We start from the raw sequence: 24,906 nt of genomic DNA, 5'->3' as shown, positions 1-24,906 counted from the left end.
GTTGAACCGTTCTGTGTGTGTGTGTGTGTGTGTGTGTGTGTGTGTGTGTGTGTGTGTGTGTGTGTGTGTGTTACTCAGCGTTCAGTTGTGTCAGTGTGTGTATCTGTTGTGTCCAGTGTTCAGTCCATCTCTGCAGTTCCGTCAGGCGTCCGTCTCTGTCTCTATATGAATGCAGCAACTCAGACCTGTACACCTCCTCAAACAACTAACACACACACACACACACACACACACAAAAACAACCCCCCTCAATAAAGAGCCCCGTCAGGAAGAGTGGTGGAATTTTAAATGGGGATACGTTAGTTTGACGACGAGTAATATATGATCTCATTGTGAGTTGCTTTGATTCCATCTCATGGAGACCCTTTGATCTGAACCTTTGTCAGTGATTCCATCTCATGGAGACCCTTTGATCTGAACCTTTGTCAGTGATAAAGGTTTGAATCAAAGAGGGCTCAGACTTCAATACAAGTCTGACATTAGGCACTCCCTGCTCCAGTGTTTAGTTTTTATTTCAGTACTTTTCAAACAGTTTAGTACAGTTGGAACATATCAATAAGGCACTTTAAAAAAGTGTAGGCTGAAGCTAAAGTTTATTTTGCCTACCCCGTTTAAATACAAAATCAAGTATTAAAACAAATCAATGAACATAATTTCTAATTTGATTTAGCAAAACTGGAAAACAATTTATAAATATGTTTGCTAATTCAAGTAAGAAAAGAACAAACAAGAACAAAAACCTCTGAAAGAAATCTGAATTTCATACATTTTCATTAAGTGTCAATATAGACAGGCACAGTGTAGCAATATTAAGAGATATTATATATTAGAGATATAAAATAAATTCAACTATATTTACTAGTTATTTATAATTGGGATCTATTCTAGTGTGTGTGTGTGTGTGTGTGTACCTGCAGCTGTGTCTCTCTGTGTTGTATAACAGCCAGGTGTCCCAGGCTGCTCTTTGCAGTGGTGATGGAGGCTGTCGCCACGGTAACGCGTGATGTTGTAATCGGCATGGTAACGGGGGATGCTGTAATCGGCATGGTAACGGGGGATGCTGTAATCGGCATGGTAACGGGAGATGCAGGGGAAGGCGTGTGTCTCTCAGGGCTGTCAGCAGGGGGCGACAGGTAACAGACACCTGGCCATGTCCTGTTACACAAACAAGTTACAGTCCATCAATAAATGTGGACGAGAAACGAATTCAAAAACAATTCAGGATTCAGGGTCAAAGGTCACCTGCTGCCTCGCTGCTGTTCTTCTCTGCACGAGAGCGGAATGGTCACACTCTCTCTCCTGGGTTCTGTCTCTATAGCAACGAGAGACACAGTTATAGTCTTCAGTTAGTCCTCTTCTGTCTTCACTAGCCTTGCGTAGCGGTACTAATATCACTGCGTGGATATTAGTCTTGTCCCTCTCAGTGTTAGGATTTTTCCCCCATATTTGAATACTGGGCCCTGGTTGGTTATAGCCTGGTTCCAGACAAGGTTAATTAAATAAGGTTAGGAAGCGAAGACCGTACGGTGGACTCCATGTTGCTCCCTGGAAGGAAAGAAACATCCCAGCAAGCACGGTCAGGACCTGGATGAATTGGTGACGTCTCGATTGGGGCTAGATCAAGCCAAAGCAAGACTAGTCACATCTGGCCCAGAATATCACCTGATTTCAACCAACATAAATTTTACCCACTAAGACGGACGTCCCTGGATGAATCAGAGAGAGACTGATCGAGGCCAGATCAACATAAGTCTATCATATCATAACTAGTCAGATCTGGCCCAGAATAAGATTTAAACTAGTGAAGACGTCCTGGAAATGACGTAAAGATCATCCCCATATGGGTTGTGATCTGGCCTAGTCCTGAACGTCACCGGAGTCACTGGAGGACGTCATCATAACGTTATCATGGCGTTATTTGGCTTGCTGGGATGCGGAATTGAGACCAAGGAAGCTGAACACGGAAGTGTTTGCTGCATATAGCCCATTGACTACCGTACGGTTTCACTTCCTAACCTTATTTAATTAACCTTGGTTCCAGATGAATCTAGACCATTTCAGCCATGCCGTCCTCCCACAATAGAGAGGGGCCAGACTTACTCTGCCTGGGGCAATATGCATTGCTAAGGCAGATGAAGGCTGACTATGCGAGGCTAGTCTTCACAGACACAGTTATCTAGATAACCGAAGCATGTAGGCAAACGAAGCAACCGATTTACGTCATGAGTGCACTACAAAAACATTAAAAATCCCATATACTTGGCTGTCAGCCATATGATGTAATCTTCAAAAGCCATGCATTGGAGGGGCTATACCGCCTCTCAAAATGTTTTAGAATATTTTACCTCCAGTGTTTAGCTCAACTCCAGTCAGTAGATTGTCCGTCCGATCACCAGTCGGTAGGCTGGTGTCCATCATCTGATCTACAGTCAGTAGGTTGTCCATCTGAAACAGCAGCTTCTCTGCCAGAGATGCCAGAGTCTTCACAAACTCCTCACCACTGACGCGCACGCACTCCTGAGAAAGACCAAATGCTCTTCTGTGGCGATTGTGCATATCTTTAAGGAACGCATGCAAAGTGCATAACGACATTCAAACATAGCCACACACACAGACAGGACTCAACCATTCAGTAAGTTAACATTTCAATATGTGGACATATGGACATACTATAAACGAATAGAAATAATTGGAAATGGTCTGTTTGTGTACGACCTGGGGGGACCTCAGTCAACTGAGTATAAAGTCGTTATGACTTAGCTAGTTATGACTGGTAAGCTCAACCTGGCTGAATCATGTGTGTCCTACCTGCAGTTCCTGGTACGTCCTGTTGATGGCGCCAGCCAGCTGTGTCTGTCTGTCATCCTCTCTTCTCCTCAGAGCTGACAGCTCCTCCTCACAGGCTGGGTGACTAAGACGCACACTCAGCTGACTGACATGGAGTCTCTACAAAGACACAACCATGTTTTATCACACGCTCAGTCCATGAAAACACAATGTTTCAGTGTGGCAGTAGCTCAGGGGTAGAGCGGGTAGAGGCTTTAGTTCCGACATACTATTGGTCCGAGTGTCATTAGGCCGACAACCTACCTCAAACCCGGATGGGGAAACCATGAGGTCCCCAGTTCGATCCCAGTTAGTGTCAAGTGTCCCTAAGTGAGACTGAACCCTAATTTCTCCCGATGTGCAGTTGGTGCCTTGCATGGTTTCCTCCGCCATCGGTGTATGAATGTGTGTGTGTGTGTGTGTGTGTGTGTGTGTGTGTGTGTGTGTGTGTGTGTGTGTGTGTGTGTGTGTGTTGTGTGTGTGTGTGTGTGTGTGTGTGTGTGTGTGTGTGTGTGTGTGTGAATGGGTGAATTTAATGCACAATCTATGTAAAGCACTTTGGATTAAAAAAGCGCTATACAGTATAAATACACCATTTACCATCACACTCTATAGTCACATGAGTCAACAGTCTCTCGCCTTAATAGGCTCGGTGCATAACTGGAATCCTGCATTTCAAGATGGTTCCATATATAGTACATCGCCTTTATCCACTTCTTAGACATACACAATATCCCTATGTTATTCTTCCTCCATTTTTCCATTTTTTCTTAATTGGATGCCGTAGGTCATTCCACTACAAAGTTCCATTTGACTGGAACAATGTTGCTCTTTCTCTGTTACTTGCTCTCTTGGCTCTTTCAGGACTTCCTTCTTTATATCCACGTCTCGAAACAAGCTAAAGCAACACTAAAACATGTCAGATGACTAAAATATGACTAAAACTAAATGACAATTTTATACAAAAGACTACGACTGAACTAAATCAAAAATTGCTGTCAGAATCAACAACAATGCTCGTACCTTGGTCTCTATGCTGGTCCTAATGGTGTGGTCCAGGTCCTGTCTGATAGCGGTGGTCTCCTCCAGCATCGCCGTCACATAGCGCTGTGTGTGGTTCGGGAACAGAACCCTCGGAAACCCACACACCCCCTCCTCCAACACACACAACTGCTCTCTGAACTCTGACAGACAGACAGGTAGAGAGAAAGAGAAAGGAGAACCACAGTGAGAGAGAAAGAGAGAGAGAGAGGTGGACTTCGAAATAAGATCTTTGTTTCTTTTTTTATTGGGACATCCGTACTTTCTATACACTATATTTAGCCCGTACTGTATGCCATTTGCGGACTACCACTTACTCCAATGTTACACTTTGCAAGACTGACAAATACAAATGTCTAAATTGTGCGTACCTTGGAGGGTGTTGTAGCACAGGTCAACTTATAGAGTAGTGTGTGTTGTACAGTGTGCACCGTGTATTTTGTACCTTGCAAGCAGACGTTGTAGTACAGGTTCACTTGCTGTTTGTATCCCAGCAGTCTGGTGTTGATTTGAACGGCGCACACGTCAAAGCTGTCAGTCTGGTGAGTAGCCTGCTTATAGAAGTCCTAACACGCACACACGCACGCACACACACGCACACAGTGTATTATGTAATGTATGATATATACTGTGTGTGTGTGTGTGTGTGTGTGTGTGTGTGTGTGTGTGTGTGTGTGTGTGTGTGTGTGTGTGTGTGTGTGCGTGGCTGCGTGCATGTCATTGTTACCTCGGCAACCAGCAGCAGGATTTCATTTGCCTTCCACAGCATACTGTTGATTATGGACATAAAACACCTGCAACCCAACAAACACTAGCTGTTACTGTCCTATCATCTTAAAACACTTTGACTGCCTCCAGCGATTCAGTCTAATGTCCCTCACCACCAGCCATAGAAAAGGCTTTTTTTACTTTGATAAAATTGCCTATAGACCATCGATTCGTAACATTAAAAGTCATCAGAAGTGTTAATAGTGAATATTACTGTGAGGTAGCGATGATTTAGTAAATGATAAATGGTGCATTTATATAGTGCCTTTATCCAAGGCGCTTTACAGAGATTGTGCATTACATTCATTCATACAGACATTCACACACCGATGCCGGAGGAAACTATGCAAGGCACCAACCTGCACATCGGGAGCAATTAGGGGTTCAGAGTCTTGCTCAAGGACACTTCGACACTAACTCTGGGAGAGCCCACAGGGTTCAAACTGGGAATCTTGCGGTTGCCATCCGGTTACTCTACCCTGCGCCCCAAACATCGACGTTCTGTTCAATCACCTCAATCTGAGCCTCAATTCAGAGATCACTCTTATAATGGAGGAGAAATATTTAAGCTACTACTACTCTCAGCAACATACGTTTTTCAAAAGACTAGAACAGTGGTTCTCAAACATTTAAAAAAAAATCTAGAAAGTGTTTAAAAGATTTTGCATAATTTTGAATTCTTTAATAGAAAATAAAATATATTCTCTTCTGGGGGGGGGGGGCAAATACGGGCATGGAAACGTTTGAGAACTTCTGATTTAGTAGTCTCTCGAGACAGACTGTTGACTCACAGGAAAAAAGAAGGCGCTGATTTTCCTTTGTTTTGGCAATGGGTTCCCAGATTGCTGATTTAGAAGGCAGAATCACAATCCGAATCAGATTTATTGTCAGAAGGCAGAATTTGTAGACAGATCAACATATGGAAGGAATTCGGTGTACAGGGTTGAGTTTCTTGAGTGTACAGGGTTTGATGAGGTCAGATCAACATAATGGAATGAATTCTGTATTGGCCATATATGGCATATCATGTCTACTCGACCTTTACAATATGTCCACACGTGACATGACACAATAGAACATAGAATAGAATGCTGAGTATGACTCACTGTGCAGGTTGTTCTGAAGGCTCGTTCCCGAACACAAGAAACCTCGGGTCCTTCCTGTTGGGCTTGGACAACCTCCTCATGCTAACAACAGACAAGACTGGTATGTGAGTGTTGAAGCAGTCTAAAAGTTTTGAAAACCAAAATGAATCTAATAGTATGTGTTTGTGTGTACCTCTGTCTGCTGGCAGATTTCCGTCGGGAGGAGCTACTCTTCTGACCTGCGCACGCACGCACGCACGCACACGCGCACACACACACACACACACACACACGGTTGAAACACTATTGACTTAGATGGTCAATCAGTCAAAAGAAAGGCTACTGCAGTTATTGTAATGTAAGTTATTCAGTGAGTCGGTGAGTCAGTTGGCTGGTGAGCTAGTGAGTGAGTTACTCAGTGAGTTGGGACGAAGAACCATTCTATACTATTACTAATTATCCATCATTATGGATCAAATGGGGGTCAGGACAAATGGGGCTTTTGGGGATGGGGTCAGAATACATTATGGACTTAAATGGTTCTTGGTCTCAACTCTTCTATGAGCTGTGGGTGCGGCCATGAGCCCCTCTGTAACCCCTCCAGAAGGTTCAAGGTTCAAGGTTCAAGTTTATTTAGTGTCCCCGAAGGGTGTACAACTGTACATATATGCTGTCATTTTCTCCTCCGGGAGGATGCAGACGGCTGTTTACCTGCAGATGTTGTTGTTCTTCTCTGGTCATTCTCTGCAGATTCTGATGGAACGTCCTGGATTCTACACATCCTGACACACACACACGCACACGCACACACACACACAATCAATCACACACACACACACACACACACACACACACACACACACACACACACACACACACACACACACACACACACACACACACACACAAAGCACGATGAACATATGACTCTGTCATGTAATTGAATATAAAGTAAACAATCGTCACATAGTATCAGCATCGATGTGTTCACCTGTTGAGGTGTTTGACCACGCCCAGTGCAGCGTCATCACTACAGACCACGCCTCTCCTGCAGGGCTCCGGTACAGTGTTGGCGGACGGGGCACTAGATTTGGGTCGCGCCGCTAGCGCGAACGGTCCCTGTAGGGTGCGCTGTGGTGGTGCGGCCGACAGACTGGCGTCCTGCACACGCACACGCACGCACCCCCCCCCCCCCCCCCCCCCACACACACACACACACACAAGAGTAGTTCATTTCTCAAACGGAGAGTGACTGTTGAGCACACGTTAAAATGAAACGAGTAGAATGTATTGGTTCTGCCTCCCCCTGGCCAGCCGGGGCGCCTGATGGAGGGGAAAGGAACTGGTTGGAATAACGTGTTCCTTCCACGCGCTACGTCCAACCAGGGAAACTCCCCCCTGTCAGGTGTAAAGGAGCAACTTGTCCCCATATATGGGGGACTAGGTTGGTGGAGGGTGTGTAGAGCCCAGGATCACATTAGATGATTGACACAGGGGTGAAAAATGGGTTTCAAAATCGTGGCATAAAAAAAAATATATATATTAAAGAATGTATTGGTTTCAGACATACCAGGAAGCAGTGGAGGTGTCGGCAGCGAGCTCTTATCTCCTCACTGACAGAAGACAGGAAGCAACACGCCTCCTCTGAAGACAGCTAGACAGAAGGACAGGCAATTAATTTGGACAGGACTGTGAGGGAAATCGGCAAACCAGCACCCCCTAGAGGAAGTAGAAAGTACTCACTATGCACAATGTCCCATTTCAAGTTTTCAAATGTAGAATAGGTGAAGAGGTCACACACACCAAGAATATATTTTCAAAAGGTTTATTCTCTACATCACAGGACAAACACCCGAACTCTCAATGACATATTCATATTCTATAGTTTTGGACCAGCCGAACCGAACAAATGTCGGTTGATCTTGTGTAGTATGCAATGGGCTTTACTGTACTTCAAACCACCTGCAACCAATAATAGTAGGAATACTAATGTGACAATAACCATTATACAACAGGTCGTTTCGAGGAAGCAATGTGATTGGTTGAAACAGCCTTCTAGCTGTGGTTCAAACGAGCACCACTCCACACACGTCAAAACAAAGAATTCAGCTGCTCTGTTCTCCCAGACTCGGTGGCAAGGCTAGCTAGTTTCTTGGGACATTTGTGGTCGTAGTGACTACATCTGTCATTAAAAAAATATGTTTTTTCAGCGATTTTCTTAGTTTTATACTATTGTATAATTGCAATATTACACGAGAGGGGGTGGTTTACGCCTGCGTTCCTGCAGCATCGCAGGAACGCGATGTGTGCATTGAGTGCGCATCTGCTTAATACTGTACCTCTGCACTGTCCGTCATTGTCTGCAGTTCCAGCAGTCTGCTACTGATGTGAGACTTCTGACTGTTGTTATTAGCAACCTTGACAAAAAGCAACAATGTATGTGAGCACACACACACACACACACAGAGAGAGAGAAACAAGACATGTAGTAAGAAGACAGGTAAAGAGGGAAACAAACAGGCACGGACGGACAGACAGACAGACAGACAGACAGACAGACAGACGGACGGACGGACGGACGGACGGACGGACGGACGGACGGACGGACGGACGGACGGACGGACGGACGGACGGACGGACGGACGGACGGACGGACGGACGGACGGACGGACGGACGGACGGACAGACAGACAGACAGACAGACAGACAGACAGACAGACAGACAGACAGACAGACAGACAGACAGACAGACAGACAGACAGACAGACAGACAGACAGACAGACAGACAGACAGACAGACAGACAGGTACCTCTGTCTTGATGAGGACCTGGGTGTTAGTCAGAACATTCTGGATGTTCTCCTGGAACTTGAGTTCTACAGTGAGGAAATTAAACTTCTCCTCAAAACGACTCACCACCTCCTTCGCCTGGACAGGAGAGGATTATTATAACGTGCTCTTACAATACAGCTGGGGCAACATTGCAGGCAGTACAATTCTTGTTCTTAGAACATATCCTGTGTGACAACAGTAAAATGCAAGAATAATAGCAACATAGTCCTAATAAAAGCAAAATATAAAAATAAAACAGTACAAAGAAGCGAGGAGATATAAAAACAGCATAGTTAGATATTGGTGTCAAGGGGTCACCTGTCCTATGCTCTTAGACTCTGCAACCTCCATGTCGGTCTTCAGGGTCTCCTCTGTGGTGTCGATACGTTTAGTGGACTTCTCCAAACGCCTGAGGAGAGACTGTACCTCCTTTGGACAAAAATTACCTCCTTCGCTGAATAACCTGAGAAGAAGAGAAGAGAAGAGAAGAGAAGAGAAGAGAAGAGAAGAGAAGAGAAGAGAAGAAGAGAAGAGGATAAATGTAGTAGTTTTGCGTGTAGCAGTATAGCAGCCTCCTACTCTAGTACTATTGTCATAGCACTCTTTAGCAGTTAGTTACCTGAATGACTTGAGTAGAGCAGAGGTGCTGTTTCTCAGCTGGTTCAGTCTGCTAAGGACCGACTGTCTGAAAACCTTCTGGGAATTCTGGGTGACTTCAAGATGTTTATCCAACCTGTCCTGGAGGGATGAGAACAAGGATGCCAGACTACAAGACCAGAGAGGTGACCGACCAGAGAGGTGACAGAGCAGAGGAGTAGAGAGAAGAGAGGAAGAGGGATAGTTGGGATAGAAGAGAGGAAAGAAGAGGTTTTATAGTATTTGCATATAACTATATGGGACACACAGCACGACCACTAGGAGTAGTCACTAGTCAGGCCCTTCTTTTATTTCCCAGGGAGCTGTGAATGTCGTCATGAATGTCCGAGGTCCCTAGCTGGCAGTGATAGTTCGATCTACAAGCCCACAACGCGTAGCGCCGCAATGCACTGCAACCCACTAGATCGGCTATTTATTTTTTAAGTACAATAGTAGTAGTTTTATTATTGCAATTACATTTTCTTATTGTGTTTTGTTTGCATTATTGTAATATAAGAAGCCTATAATAAGACTTAATGGTCTTGTCCGTTTGACTACTAGTGCTATAGTTGGAAAAGGGCAAAGATGATATCATGTCCCACCACAAGGTGGCTCACTCTTTTCTTCCACAAGGCCAACAACAGCTGCATGGTGTGTGAATATTGATAACAAAGGGAATCTGACTCTAAGGAAGACTGTATAGGTCATTCATTTATCATTTTTAGGCTTAAATTGTCCGAGCTGCTCCGGCATCTTCTCATTCTTTGAATATTCGTATTATGCACAGTTGCTCCATGTGCTTTAAAAAATATATTAGGAAGACTCTGAGAAAACACAGTATTATGAACAATTATACAATTTCAATCTAATTCTTAAACATCTAAATGTTTATCTTCATTGTGTATCAGTCAGTTAATCACTCCGTTAGTGAGACAGAGGTAGGCCTACCTGTCAGATGTTCTAGCGTGCATGAACTGCTTCTCCATGTTGTAGATTTGAGTTCTGAAATCTTCAGTTGTTTTATCTGTGCTCGTCTGCAGGAACAGGAAGTCGTTCCTACAGGAAGTCAGTTCCTGAAGCACAAGCTGACAGTGACTCTCAACGCTGTCTCTGTGGAGCATCAACTCAGCTACACGCACGCACGCACGCACGCACGCACACACACACACACACACACACACACACACACACACACACACACACACACACACACACACACACACACACACACACACACACACACACACACACACACACACACACACACACACACACACACACACACACACACACACACACACACACACACACACACACACAAACACGAGTGGAGAACTAGATGTCAAAATATGAATGTCCTTTAAATGTGAATTTTAATAAGGGACTTCTCTGACACAGGGAAGTTGGCAGAACCTTCGTTAAAACAGCTGGGACAACACGCCACTAGTCCCAGACTCTTCTCCCTTCTGGCTCCAAAACTATGGCATGAACTCCCAACTCCCAATCTCCTGCTGTAGTCTGAAAACTCACCTCTCCTGTTGCCAAGATTAAATTATCTATTTCAATCATTACCCTGTCCAATTCCACCCTTATTCTTTGCTAATTTAAACACTAATATCTCTAGATTTCTCTGGAACCAAAAAAAGGTACAAATCTCTCTGGCCACACTGTGTAAACCTTATAACGAAGGTGGTTTAGCCCTCCCAAATCTTGAATTATACTATTGGTCTGCTCAAATTAAACGAATGACTGAATGGTTCCAGGAGTCTGATGATTCCCTATGGAAAACAATAGAATCCCATCTCAGTCACCCAATTCCACTTAAATCTCTCCCTTTTGTAAATGCGAGTTTGTCAGGGCTCAACAAATCTTTCGTTGTTAACGGCATTTTATCAATGTGGCCAAAGTGTAAAAAATACTGTAAAATTCAAAAGAGTTTATCTGTCCTTTCACCTGTTTCTCATAACCCAGATTTACCGGCGAGTCTAAATGAGATTGGTTTGCAAAGGTGGACTAACAAAGGTGTTAACAATTTGGGCTGTCTACTCAGTAGTACAAACATCAAGCCCTTTTCAGAGGTGAAGGAGGAATTTGGTCTGTCTTCCACAAACTTATTCCAGTACTTACAATTAAGACACTTTTTACAATCTTTGCTTAGGAAAAATATTTTTAGGTCTCACATAGACGAGATAGAACAATGCATTATTAACACCCAATCTATGTTAAAATTCACTTCAAAGATTTATAAAATCCTTAATGGTAGAGTGACATCATCCTTCCAGCCTCTGAGAAGGATATGGGAAAAAGATCTAAATGTTGTAATTGACCAGGAAACATGGACAACAATATGTGTAAAAGTAAATCTATCTTCACTTACTCCTAGAATCCTAGAACATAACTACAAGTTTATTTTCAAAACATACTTAACCCCTGTTTGTCTAAACAAAATGTCCAGGGAGAACTCTCCCCTATGTAACAGATGCAAACTGCATTTGGGTACCTACCCGCATATGTTCTGGTTTTGTCCAAAAATCAAACCATTTTGGCAAATAATTCATGATCAAATTGAAAAAATCCTTAAAGTAAAATTGAGAAAATCTCCTCTGTTATACCTGTTGGGGGCAGACCCAAATGTAAAGTTGAACTCTGCTCATAGGAAATTATTTGATCTATTTAGATTCTTAGCAAAGAAATGTATCTTAATGTTTTGGAAGACAGATGAAATACCCTCAGAACATATGTGGATGGCCCAAATAATGTCAATACTACCACTGGAGAGACTCAAGTTTGAAACACAAAATAAGGCAGATGTATTTGTGGAGGTATGGACCCCCTTTTTAAATCATATTGAAGAGCGCATTTGACTCTGTTTAGGATGGAACCCACCTCAACGTGCACACATACATTATACAACCCATGTACCACTTGGAAACTATTATTTATTAGCTATTTTTCATTTTATTTTAATTATTTAGTTCTATTTTTTTTCCTTGTTTATTCATTGTTGTTTTTATGTAAGTAACTGTCTTGTATGTAAGTCTGCTGTTTGTCCTTGTGTCTATGTAAAGAAAACCCTCAAAATAAATAATATAAAAAAAAAGAAAACTCACCTCTTCTTCAGACTCCATTTTAGCCTACAGCAATTGCCGTAGCCTTGATGACCTTACAGGCGCATGCACAGGCTAAACGTATCTAATTTAGATATCATATTATGACATAGAACTCTAGAGTGTATACTCATAGTATATTCTATACTGTTAGTACGGTTCTTAGCTTGCGTATGATCCTTGATGACTATTTCTGTGCATTTGATGTATTACCATGTGTTGTTCTTGCTAACTGTAAGTCGCTCTGGTTTAAGAGCATCTGCTAAATGCCCCCATTCATCTCCGCATTACACTCATTTTATTGCAATGGCAGCTCAGAGACACACATAAATGCACACACGCACGCACGTGCACACGCATACGCACACACACACACACACACACACACACACCCATGCACACACACACACACACACACACACACACACACACACACACACACACACACACACACACACACACACACACACACACACACACAAACACACAGAGCAGGAGGAGTGTGTGTTACCACACACACACACACACAAACACACAGAGCAGGAGGAGTGTGTGTTACCAGCGCGTGTGTTGTGTACGTCCGTCAGTATGTGTTCCTTCCTCTGTGCGTGCAGTTTGAGCAGAGAGTCGTGTTCTGAACGCAGCGCTTCCCTCCTGCCCGCTACCGTGACGACCGCTGAACTCAGCACCTGGTGAAACCTCTGTTCAACATGATCTACACACAGGGCACGGAACCTGCACACATACACACAGGCACACGCACACGCACAACCACACATGGTGCAACATTGTCAGTGCATGGATAGTACAGATCTATCTAACCACGTTGTTGCTAGATTAATCTGTTTTTACTTTGTTACTTTATCGTTACTTTTGGTTGTTGCTATGTTGTTAACGTGGTTACCGCGTCAGTGAGCGGGACAGCTGTTCGACAGGAAACGGTGCAAACTCCACTTCCGGCTCCAGGTCCGCTGTGGGTTTGTGGGCGGGGCATTTGAAGGCGGGGCCACTGTAAGCCCCACCCCCGCTTGAGGTGAAGGTGACCATGTTCACGGAGTCCTGGAGTTCAGCTAGACAGCACGGAGCCTACGCACACACAGCCGCACGCACACCACACACACACACACACACACACACACACACACACACAGTACAGTAAGTGATGCATTGAGGTCGTTCTGTCAATCTGCCATTTGATCTGTTTGTTTACCTCAGGAAGGCGCCAATCAGGGGAGAGCTTGGAAGGGTTTGGCGAGGCGATTGGATGTTTCTCTGTCGGTTGTGTCTTAATTATCCCAGACTGACCAATCATGTCTGAGGATACAGAAAAGACTGAATGACGGACGGACGGACGGACGGACGGACGGACGGACGGACGGACCAGACAGACCAGACAGACCAGACAGACCAGACAGACCAGACAGACTGACTAACCAGTGTTGATGGAAGGATACATGGCATGCAGCTCATCTGAACTCTGTGGAGGTTGAAGAGCGAGACAGACAGGTGTAAATTAGATAATATATTAGGTGAGACAGGCATTCAGATAGACAGGTGCTGTTAATGTTGTATAGGTCAGGGTGTTGAGTGAGACAGGCGTTCAGATAGACAGGTGCTGTTAATGTTGTTGTATAGGTCAGGGTGTCTTCAACGTTTCTCCTTAGCTGAGTGAGAGATGAAGCAGCTACAGCTACTGAAAATAAGTTTGTGCTCACAGCACACAAACCGCTTGTAGACTATTATACGGCTATTTTCGGCTAATGTTCCCCACAGAATAGGGATGCTAGGGTTCAAGTGGTTAATGTAAAAAGATTATAATTCCACCTCTGTAACTCTCTCTGAGGACCCCCTGTTGAAGACCCCTGCTGTAGGCTGTGGTTCTAACAAAGGTCAATATAGACTCTCAATAGGCTGATTATGAGCCTATTCATCTCCGAGGTCAAAGGCCAGCGCTCTGCATTGCCATTACTTCCTGTGTGTGTGTGTGTGTGTGTGTGTGTGTGTGTGTGTGTGTGTGTGTGTGTGTATGTGTGTGCGCGTGCGTGCGTGTGTGTGTGTGTGTGTGCGTGTGCATGTGTACGTGCGTGCGTGCGGCTGCTATAGCTACCAGTGTGTGTGTGTTGTTGAGGTTGTAGTATTGGCTGAAGGCAGTGCTGTAGGTGTGAAGTTGCTCCAGAATGGTAACAGGGTAACGGTCGACCACCTCACCGAGTTCACTGAACCACCGGCTGTAACCACACACACACACACACACACACACACACACACACACACACACACACACACACAGTGACACGACTGTAATGACGTTGACATCCTCGGTATGTTTCTTACATTACTCTTCTTCACGTACCTTTGTTTAATCTGATCCAGGCTGTTTAGAGATTTATCCAGGGTGTTTCTCAGGCCGTCCTCTGTGCTCTCCTGACGCAGTCGGTCCAACCACATGTCTAGTTGGGACTCCTTCTTCTGTAAAATAAAAATAATTAACACAAAGCACTGTGCAGGGTAACGAAGTTATGACCTTTTGACAGCTAACACACTTAATCCGAAAACGTTCTTGAAGAACTAGCAAGAACTAACAATTCTTTTTTTAGAAGAATAAGGAAGGCCTGTTACATCATAAAAAGGTTTGAGCAACAATATGGCGGAGGAGAACCCTCAGAACTGTAGGTTATGTGGAGTTTCTGTGTGAAGTTTGCATGTTCTCCCGGTCTCCCCTAGGGAAGGTATACCCGCAAAAAACAAGCAGTAATCCTGGTCTCTATACTGCCTCACCCTGGCCAGCCAGGGCACCTGATGGAGGGTAAAGGAACTGGTTGGAATAACGTGTTCCTTCCAACCGGGGTAACTCCCCTCTTTCAGGTGAAAAGAGCATCAGGTCAGTCCATTGCTCTCCCCGGGTTGGCAGAGGGAGTTAAAAAAATTAACTGTATGTTATAATTTCATCTGTACTTGGCGTCAGCTGACCTGTACTTCCTGTTGCTGTGTTTGTCGCAGTGTGTCCAGGAGTTGCTGTAGCTTGTGATCTGTTGTCTCTATTGCTTGGCAATGTGTCTCCCATAGCATCGCCACACCGCCAATCACAGCACACACACTCCTGCTTAGAGAGCGGCCGTGCTCTGCCAGGGCCTCAAACTCACGCTGTACAACAAACATGCAGATAGAGAGAGACGGACAGAATTTGGTCAGGATTTATTGAGAGGATAGCCAGTTAGCACATACTGTAAGTAAAACATTACATAGAATACGAATGCACAATTTGTATACAATTACCCATTGGTAAAACATTACATACAATACAAAATAAAATACACAATACACACACGTACAGTTACCTTGCTCACCATCTCCCATACCCCTAGCCCTCAACTCATTTTAAACAAAGGATAATGGAGAAAACAGTACTATCATAGTTAGACAAAAAAGTAAATACAAGCAGGTTGTTTCGAGATGTGAACACATGTGGAAAGTCCTGAAGCGGCCAAGAGAGGTAATACTGTAGATATGAGTGACATAAATCTATCAGACATGTTAATAAGACATAATTGTAGACAGACAGATGAACAAATAGAGAAAGAGACAGACAGACAGACAGACAGACAGACACACAGTTTTGACTGACATCTAAGGTGGCCAATCGCTGCTCAGCCTGGCTCTGGTGCAGTCCAATGAGAGACAGGAGGTGGGAGGAAACTAAGTCTTGGACCTCTTCCTCTGACAGACCCAGCGCATTCAGCGCCATCTGCAGGACAACACCGTACAGCACATCAAACACACCCCAATGGCAACATTATCAATGTGTAGTGTAGTATTGAGGTTACAGTATGTGTTCAGTTGTGTTGTGTTATGTTGTGTACCTGGCTGTGTTCCATTTCAGTCAAATAGCTCTGCCACATCTCTTCATAGTAAAAAGTCAGCTGTTGTAAATACTTCACATTAACATTGTCTACAGACGCACACACGACACACACACACACACACACACACACACACACACACACACACACACACACACACACACACACACACACACACACACACACACACACACACACACACACACACACACACACACACACACACACACACACGGTAAGGTTTACAAAACAATTCAGGGACAAAAGAGATGATACTGTAGGTATAGAGAATGGGACAGATGATGAGTTTTACCAATCTTCTGATTGACAGCTGTCAACTGGTCAAACCAATCGCCTACCAGGGATGTGGAGCAGGTTGGTGGGGTCAGGGAGCTACAGGTGACATCAATCAATCAATCAATCAATCAATCAATCAATCAATCAATCAATCAATCCTTTTCACTGCATGTGTACACTATGCTATGAGCTTGTAGATACGCTATTTTTTTAATTTGTGCAAATCTTTGTGCGTGTGTGTGTGTGTGTGTGTGTGTGTGTGTGTGTGTGTGTGTGTATACTATGGAGTATGAATAGGCCTTCAGTCAGTGGCAGCATGTGGTGTAAGTAACAGTCTTCTAGTACTAGGGTTGTCCCGATCGGATCAGGTGATCGGAAATCGGTGTCGATCACGTCATTTTCAACTGATCGGAATCAGATCGGGAGCCAAAACACGTGATCGGGACATCCCTAGTATCAATGTTATATCCATATCACGATATTAGACTGGTAATTGTCTGTGAGTTGGGATATTGTACTATTGTGATATGGCATAAACGTGTTCTATACATTACAATATCGTGAGAAATCGGTATCGGCAGATGCTCAAAATGAACTGATTGGAATCAGATCGGAGAGCAAAACAAAACGTGATCGGGACATCTCTACTGAAACATAACTGCAGTATTATTTAGTAACAGCGTAGCACTAGTAACAGTGTAACATGATATAGTGACAGCAGTATGAGTTACCAGAGGTCTTGTATGACGTGACAGCGCTGTTCCAGAAGGTTGTGTTGAGCTGTTCTCGTCTCCTCAACCATCTGCTGCATCACACTGGGTTTCTGTGTGTCGTCACTACTGGTCTGATCCCTATAAATATACACATTACAACTAGGGATGCTGACCAACATCATACGTAGATCGAATCAGACTGCAGCGAAAATGACCGATCAAACACTCCGATCCAAGCAATCCATTACAGCAGTCCGCTCCAGGACTTCTATCCAGCAGATCCAGCATGTACAGTACAGGTCACGTGATCATCACAGTGTTTGCCAGTCGCAGCAGGCAGGTAGCCAGCAGGCAACAATAAACAGCATAGAGAGACTTGAATATGTGGATCTGTATCGGATCTGTATCGGATTGGTATTGATGTTGCCATATCGGTATTGAATCGAAAGTGAATAATCTTGATCGCAGCATCCCTAACACACAAATACTACTAATATGACCACCACTAATATCACCAGACTGTGTTTATCTAATTATCTAATTATAACTTTATATCTACAATTATGCCAGTGGTTTTCAACCTTTTTCATATGAAGGCCCGTTACTTTTTCTGCATTTGAGCCACGGACCACCATTTGATGACATTTAGCCTTGCAGACCCAAAACGAAAGACTTTTGTTGTCGTTGGATAAGGTTTTTTTTTCCACGATTCAATGTATTGATGTGATAGGAGAGATAACAGGCACACGTTGATCAAAATAACAATTCTTCTACATTCTGTCATTCTATAATTGTGTAGATTCTTTGTAAATTAAGTAATTCAGATGGTTAACAATAATTTAACCCTTGATAGTGTCAAATTAAACCAAATGGACCCTTACAGTCCATTTGATATCATTTTACGCTCTCAAGAGTTAAATATCTAATATGGGTGCATTTGGTTACCAACTCTCCATCATTTAGCTGGGGACCACCTGGAACCACCTCATGGACCACTGTTGGTCCTCGGACCACTGGTTGAAAACCACTGAATTATGACAACCCTAGAGGACGTCGAGAGGGTCGCACCTGAAGCTGGTGATGATGTCATCGACTTGGCTCCTCCTCCAGGAGAGGATAAGCTCCTCCCAGCGGAAACGCAGCGCTGACTCCTGCTGTAGCTCCGCCTCCAGGAGGTGCAGCAGGAGGCGAGACACGCTGCGGCGGTTAGCCAACAACGCCTGGGTTATCATCTGGTACACAGACAGACAGACAGACAGACAGGTTTATCATCTGGTACACAGACAGACAGACAGGTTTATCATCTGGTACACAGACAGACAGACAGGTACACAGACAGGTTTATCATCTGGTACACAGACAGACAGACAGGTTTATCATCTGGTACACAGACAGACAGACAGGTACACAGACAGGTTTATCATCTGGTACACAGACAGACAGGTTTATCATCTGGTACACAGACAGACAGACAGGTACACAGACAGGTTTATCATCTGGTACACAGACAGACAGACAGACAGACAGGTTTATCATCTGGTACACAGACAGACAGACAGGTACACAGACAGGTTTATCATCTGGTACACAGACAGACAGACAGACAGGTACACAGACAGGTTTATCATATGGTACACAGACAGACAGGTACACAGACAGGTTTATCATCTGGTACACAGACAGACAGGTTTATCATCTGGTACACAGACAGACAGGTAGGTACACAGACAGGTTTATCATCTGGTACACAAGACAGACAGGTAGAGATTGTAAGGTGATTTTTCTGTATTTGAGAATAATGATGTAAAGTGGTGTCACAGCAGCAACAGCAGTAAGAAGAAATAAACCAAGATAAATAAGAGTAAAATAATATAATGAATGTCACTATAGATTCTGGCACTATAGATCTGCCCTGGGTCTCTGAACCAATGGTCTACTCTGTACTGTATACAGTATACAGCTTAGCAACAATGGATATGAATAGATAACCTGACTCCGCCAAAAATTATCTCCTCCTACTTTGATCTGGTCTCTCTTAGGCAGAAACGATGAACCGGAAGCAGCGGTGTTTACATTTGTGGCAGCGCTTCAATACGTCACCAGTCTCGCATTGATCCTGCCTCTATAGCGGCCGCATATCGCTCCGATCAGATTTTGTATTCGTCGTCTCTGCACGAGAGAGACCAGATGGGAGCAGGAGGAGGAACTCACTGCTGCCACTAGCTCGCGGAGTCAGGTTAATGAATAGATAATTAGATACCGTATCCTGAAAGGTATACAATCTTATTTTAACAAATAGAATTACATTTTATTATCATTATATTTGAGTATGCTAACACAATATAACTATAGTGGAGGTCTCCCTAGTAGTTCCTACTCTTACATTGAGACACTTTAAGACCCCGGTGGAGTCGGCTTGACAATGTCAATAAAGCTATTTGAAGAAGATCTTATTGTAGTTCGGACATCATTGCAATAAACTCTGAGTTGAAAGAGACATAACTCTTACAGATTGTAGCTTTAACAGGCATCTGTGAAAGTGTCTCAAAAGAGACAGACAAGAGATGTCAGTGTCAGGGGTCACTCATCACCATAGCTTCAGTGTCCAGTAGTCTGTGAAGGTCAGAGGGCAACAGGAAGCTGATCTTCTCCAGCAGTCTGCTGTACTTCCTCAGCACAAGACTTATCTATGGCACACATGCGTGCGCACAAACACACACACACACACACACACACACACAGACACACACACACGCGCACACACACACACACACACACACACACACACACACACACACACACACACACACACACACAGTATAATTGCATTGACTATGAAAACCTATATCTGTGATTCTGCCCCTGTTAGGGATTGCCAGTGGGACTAATTCCCCTTGTGTACTCTCATCACTCTTGACCCGTAGTGGTTGGTCTTCAGACTGCTCACCACCCCCCCTGAATGATACACATTAGGACATAAACGTAGAGAGCAGTAGTTCTCAACCAGTGGTCCTTGCGAGGGTTCCAGGTGCTCCCCAGCTAAATGATGGAGTTGGTAACCAAATGGACACTTTTAACTCTTGAAAGCGTAAAGTGAAACGAAATGGACTCATTTGGTTTCCTTTTACGCTCTCAAGAGTTACATTATTGCTAAACATCTGCATCAGTTAATGTATTTAAAAGAAGTCTACACAATTAGAGAATGTAGATTCTGATTCTAATTTTGATCAACGTTTACCTGTTATCTCTCCTGTTATCACAGCATGGAATTGTCGACAAAAACCTTCCAACGACAACAAAATATTCTAAGTTTGAGAGGCTAAATCTCAACAAATGGTGGTCCGTGGCTCAAATGCCGGATAAATAATAGTGCAGCACCCCCTGGGGACCAACTCCAGTTGTAACACCGGGGCCTTGGTGAAGGAAAATGGCAGCAGAATGTAGCTAGAATGCATGTATATTTAAAGATGGAGTGCCATAGTACTTTTTCTGTTTTGAATGTGTCTATGGAGTTGGCATTACTCTTATAGGCCCCTGTGTGGTTATAATATTGAAATATGTCTTCCTGAAAGCTGAAAGAGTCAAAAGGCCCAATCGAAATACACCACTTTCAGGACACACTAATCAATTATTTAATAACTAAAGTAGTAGAAGTAATATATTTAGTAGTAGTAGTACTCCTTACATCATTAGCCCTGTCTGATTCGTATCCGGTCAGTTGTCGGTCCAGCTCTCTGATTCTCCTCTTCTTTAAGGTAGTTTCCTCACTCACCATATCCCATAGAGAACATAGTTCCTGCACGCACACGCACACGCACACGCACACAGTAAAAGGTAAAAAGAAGGTAAATCACACCCGTGTGAATGTGAAGTGAGGGCCGCTCTTATCAGCATCTTATCGTCATCTCATTCTGGCCACTCACAATTTGCGTCCTCACTTTTGTCTTCAATGTTTGTGTTTAGACAAACACTCAAATAGGAGGGCCTAGCACCCCTCAAAAAACAATCATTAGCAACCATCCCAACCCCAGCCCATCCCAACCCCTCCACAAGCAGCTGATCCCATTCAGCAGCGGCTGTTCTACAGTAGTTGTGAGGTCCAGTAGAAGGTACCTGCAGTGTAAAGTGTTGTAGGTGTTCAGTGTTGTCCATTCCGTCCATCAGGTTGTCCAGTCTCTGCTGCCGTTCTGACAGATAAGACAATAACTGTCCACAGGCCTGCCTGTACCTGACCTCATAGTCCTAGACAACACACATGCACAAACACACACAACATGCTGGTCATTGATTGTCAATGGTTTGGAACTAAGGTAGCCTGGAAACCAGACAAATCTGCAGGAGAACAAAAAAAAACCCTGGGGATATTGGTTTGGCATTCCTTTTGAATTACGTTTTGCTCACCCAAGAGTTGTGGATGACCAATCAGAGACTTTTTTTAGCTGTGACAGCCCCTTGGAAATAAATCTTCCACACCAAAGACTATCTACGCAGTGATATTTTATTTATTCATAATTCTTATCCCACTATTTTGCAATCCAATTTTTCACCCAGTGTCAATTATCTAATCAATGTAATCCTGGGCGCTACACTTCCTCTTCACGTTTGTGCAGCCACCACAATCGCAGCTGCCCAATAAGTTGACTACTCCGACATGCTTACAGACACCAATTTTCTCCGTGCTCTGTAGTTCCTCTTTGACGTGCAAAGGAAACCAACCGCATTGCGAGTCTTTAAGGAGAAGGGCACTAGGTCGGGTTAGAGTTTAATGGCAAAGCCGAAGGCCTGTTGGATGACCCATAAACCAGCTTTGAGTAGTCATTCGTTATACCTACAGTATGGCAATTGTATGGGCTGCAGGTTATATCCTACCTGACTAACAACAGACAGGTCTTTGTATAGCTGTCCCACAGCCTGTTTGTGATCACGCTCTCTCTTCTCTCTCAGACGCTCGATGATGTCAGAGGATGGCCTGTCAATCACTGAAAAAGGGGGAAGAGATAAAGAAGCTGTACATGATCATTACATTATCCAAATAAGGGATTCTGGATTCCGACCCCATTTCAGCATTGGGTAACAAATGTTAAAAGATTGACACCTAAATGATTTTTTTTTTAATCCAAGGTTATTCCAATTATTTATCTGTAAGTCAGTGAGTCATCAATCTGGGAACCCATCGGCAAAAAAGGGACATTTTAGTTTGCCTCTGCAGGCTCCGCCCACCTCCATTTGTAGAGACCGGATGTCGTCCGTTTCGCTCTCTTTTAGCACTCCACTTCCAGTGGTGCGTCTTTTGTTTACATTCATAAACTCGTCGTAACAGTAGTTGTTAATGTTGACAAAGGGGCACATACGTTAGTCCGACATACCAATAGTGCGACATACGTGGCCGGTTAAGACTCACCCGTGGCTCCAACATGCGTTGTTGTCTTATTGTTATATTGTGAAGAGGAGACGTGGAATCCTGACATAACGCTCCCTGCCTCCCACACCCATTTTATGTACCTTGAGAGCTCATGCTGGAAAACCAGACTACGGAAGAAAATTCATTCTATCATTTAAGGTTGGCTGCGATTTTCAGTATGAGCTCTCGTCACAGCCCGACATTGACAAGTGCTAAAAAACAATTGTCCGTGATTTTCTCCTGGCAGCCATACTGTCTTGATTATGAAACGCTTTTGAGAAAATTACATGTGCATGACTCCCCAACTTGCTTAAATTCACTACTAAGGCGTTGAATATTTCAGGTCAGATTATTCAGGTCAGATTTAAACACTGGTAACGGTAATAGTAGTAGTGTTACTGTACTCACCAATCTCATCAGGCAGACCTCTAACTTCAACATGGCACTGTTGTTCTGTGATGGAGTTGCACTGTACTGCTGATAACAACTGGTCCCTAGCAGAAAGACAGAGAGACAGAGAAACTACAAGATCCAGCTATAGCTTTATTATGAAGATGTATTTTGTGTTTGTAAATGTTTTGAGCTAGCCAGGTCTAGCTTAGGTCTCTCACTGCTCATAACATGTCGTTTCGCAACCGCGTTATGAGTTTGTAGATTGGCTATTTTCACAACTACTTAAACCTTTGTTTTATTCATGAAATGAATGGGGAAAAAAATCATTGTATTTGTTTTTAATTCATGAAATTCATTTTTTGGGAATGTTTTTTGAAAATGTTTTGAAATAATAATTGAAAACAAAATGTGGGACCCATAAAAATGTGTCCGATCGTGACCCACAAATGGGTCCGGAGCCAGTGATTAAGAACCAGTGCTCTATACAGTACCTGCCAGTGGTGTGTCTGGGAGAGGTGTCAGCGCTGGCTTCAGAGGGGAGGCTCCCAGAGTCAGGGCCCTCTGGGGCCAATCGGCCCCTGCGACTAGCCTGCAGGGTCCTGGACAGCTGCACCTGATCAGAGACACAGTGACAGACACACAGTTACACTGTTGATTTAGTCAACTATGACGAAAGATGTTCGTCGACTACCTTTTTTCCACTGGTGAAAAAAATAATTTAAAAAATGTGAGCGTCTTTCACTGTGTGATGTACAAGTGGTGGCTACATCCAACCAATGCAGCACACCGGATGTGGTCCAATGCAGCACATCGGATGATTTTGAAGTGTGCTGACGGTCCCAAGGCTAGCTTCCATGTGGATCTTAGGCCTTGTCCACACGTATCTGGGTAAACGGATAAACGTAGGTTTTTATATGCGTTTTGGGCAAACGCGTTTTTGGTCCATATAAACGCATCTTTTGGAAAACTCCTGCCACAGTGTATTTTTTTTAAACTCCGCCTGTGTGTTCCCGTGTGGACAATGTAAACGGAGTTTTGCATGGGTCTTGCCATTGGTCATATGGACAGAGAGATTTAAAAAAAGTGTCATATGGACAGAGAGATTTAAAAAAACTAAAACTAAAACTAAAACGCTACGTTTATGTAGGTGTGGATGAAGCCTTAGACTTCATGTCACCATCTACAGTATGACATATCTATGACATGGTACATCTCCATTATTTTATCTGCTTTTAGTTACTCTGATAAAACACATCTCCCAACCATAGGGAATCTGAATCCCCCATACATAAACAGTAGATCCAAAACGACACAGGTGGTAGCCTACAGTAGCTGGGGTGGTGGAGGGTGAGCAGCAGTGTTTGAGTAAGACAACAGCGGTGGACGTAGCAGCAGCAGCATTTGCTTTTCTGCAAATAAAGACGTCTCTTCCAAACCATCTGAGCCATTCTGAGTGTTTCCCTGTATGCCGTTATTACCTCATACCCCTTCCCAAAACAAAAGCTTCTATTATAGCGTTGTTTGTCTAAACGGCAAATACATTTCATATAAAACAAATTGTCAAATGTCAATACGAGGTATTTTTTTTGGAAAGAAATAAAAAGTTTGCGCTTTGGAAAAGAACAAATAAATGTAGGATTGCTCTCTACTTCAAGTTGAAGTAGAGACTAGAGAGCATTGCAATCCTACATTTATTAGGGCCTGTAGGCTACGTATTCTGGTTGTGAAGGATGACGCGTTTGGCTCATGCCGGCTGAGCACTGCAGTAAAGTAAGTATAATTACATAACACAGACAGGTATATTTTATACGCAGACCTACAACCTTATTAAGCTGTATTAAGTAACTGTAAACACAAACTTCAGTCTTCACATAATAGGCAGGCCTACCTGGGCATCAAACATCTGTCTGTAGACTTTACCGCTGGGGACAACTCGAGTCTCCGCCAT

The 24,906-nt window shown here is 43.7% G+C and overlaps 1 protein-coding gene across 1 annotated transcript; it reads right to left on the bottom strand.

The window, feature by feature from the left end:
* Positions 1 to 70: 70 nt before the first annotated feature.
* ccdc180 (coiled-coil domain containing 180) lies at positions 71 to 24,906 on the bottom strand (the record flags this gene model as incomplete). Its single annotated transcript, XM_080765784.1, has 31 exons — positions 71 to 205; positions 912 to 1,155; positions 1,243 to 1,312; positions 2,346 to 2,517; positions 2,809 to 2,946; positions 3,850 to 4,010; positions 4,313 to 4,433; positions 4,595 to 4,661; positions 5,742 to 5,822; positions 5,914 to 5,959; positions 6,432 to 6,493; positions 6,712 to 6,881; positions 7,291 to 7,374; positions 8,531 to 8,647; positions 8,870 to 9,014; positions 9,171 to 9,289; positions 12,873 to 13,029; positions 13,199 to 13,364; positions 13,729 to 13,771; positions 14,629 to 14,763; positions 15,265 to 15,438; positions 15,920 to 16,039; positions 17,251 to 17,302; positions 18,233 to 18,396; positions 20,067 to 20,119; positions 20,843 to 20,960; positions 21,278 to 21,406; positions 22,034 to 22,143; positions 22,974 to 23,059; positions 23,450 to 23,571; positions 24,847 to 24,906. The coding sequence occupies 31 exons, from the start codon at positions 24,904 to 24,906 to the stop codon at positions 71 to 73; spliced, it is 3,621 nt and encodes a 1,206-aa protein (XP_080621910.1).

The sequence above is a fragment of the Protomyctophum bolini genome (assembly GCF_963924005.1).
Source record: "Protomyctophum bolini genome assembly, chromosome: 6".
Classification (NCBI taxonomy): domain Eukaryota; kingdom Metazoa; phylum Chordata; class Actinopteri; order Myctophiformes; family Myctophidae; genus Protomyctophum; species Protomyctophum bolini.
The sequence above is the reverse complement of the archived record's forward strand: the minus strand, read 5'-3'. Positions and strand labels throughout refer to the sequence as shown.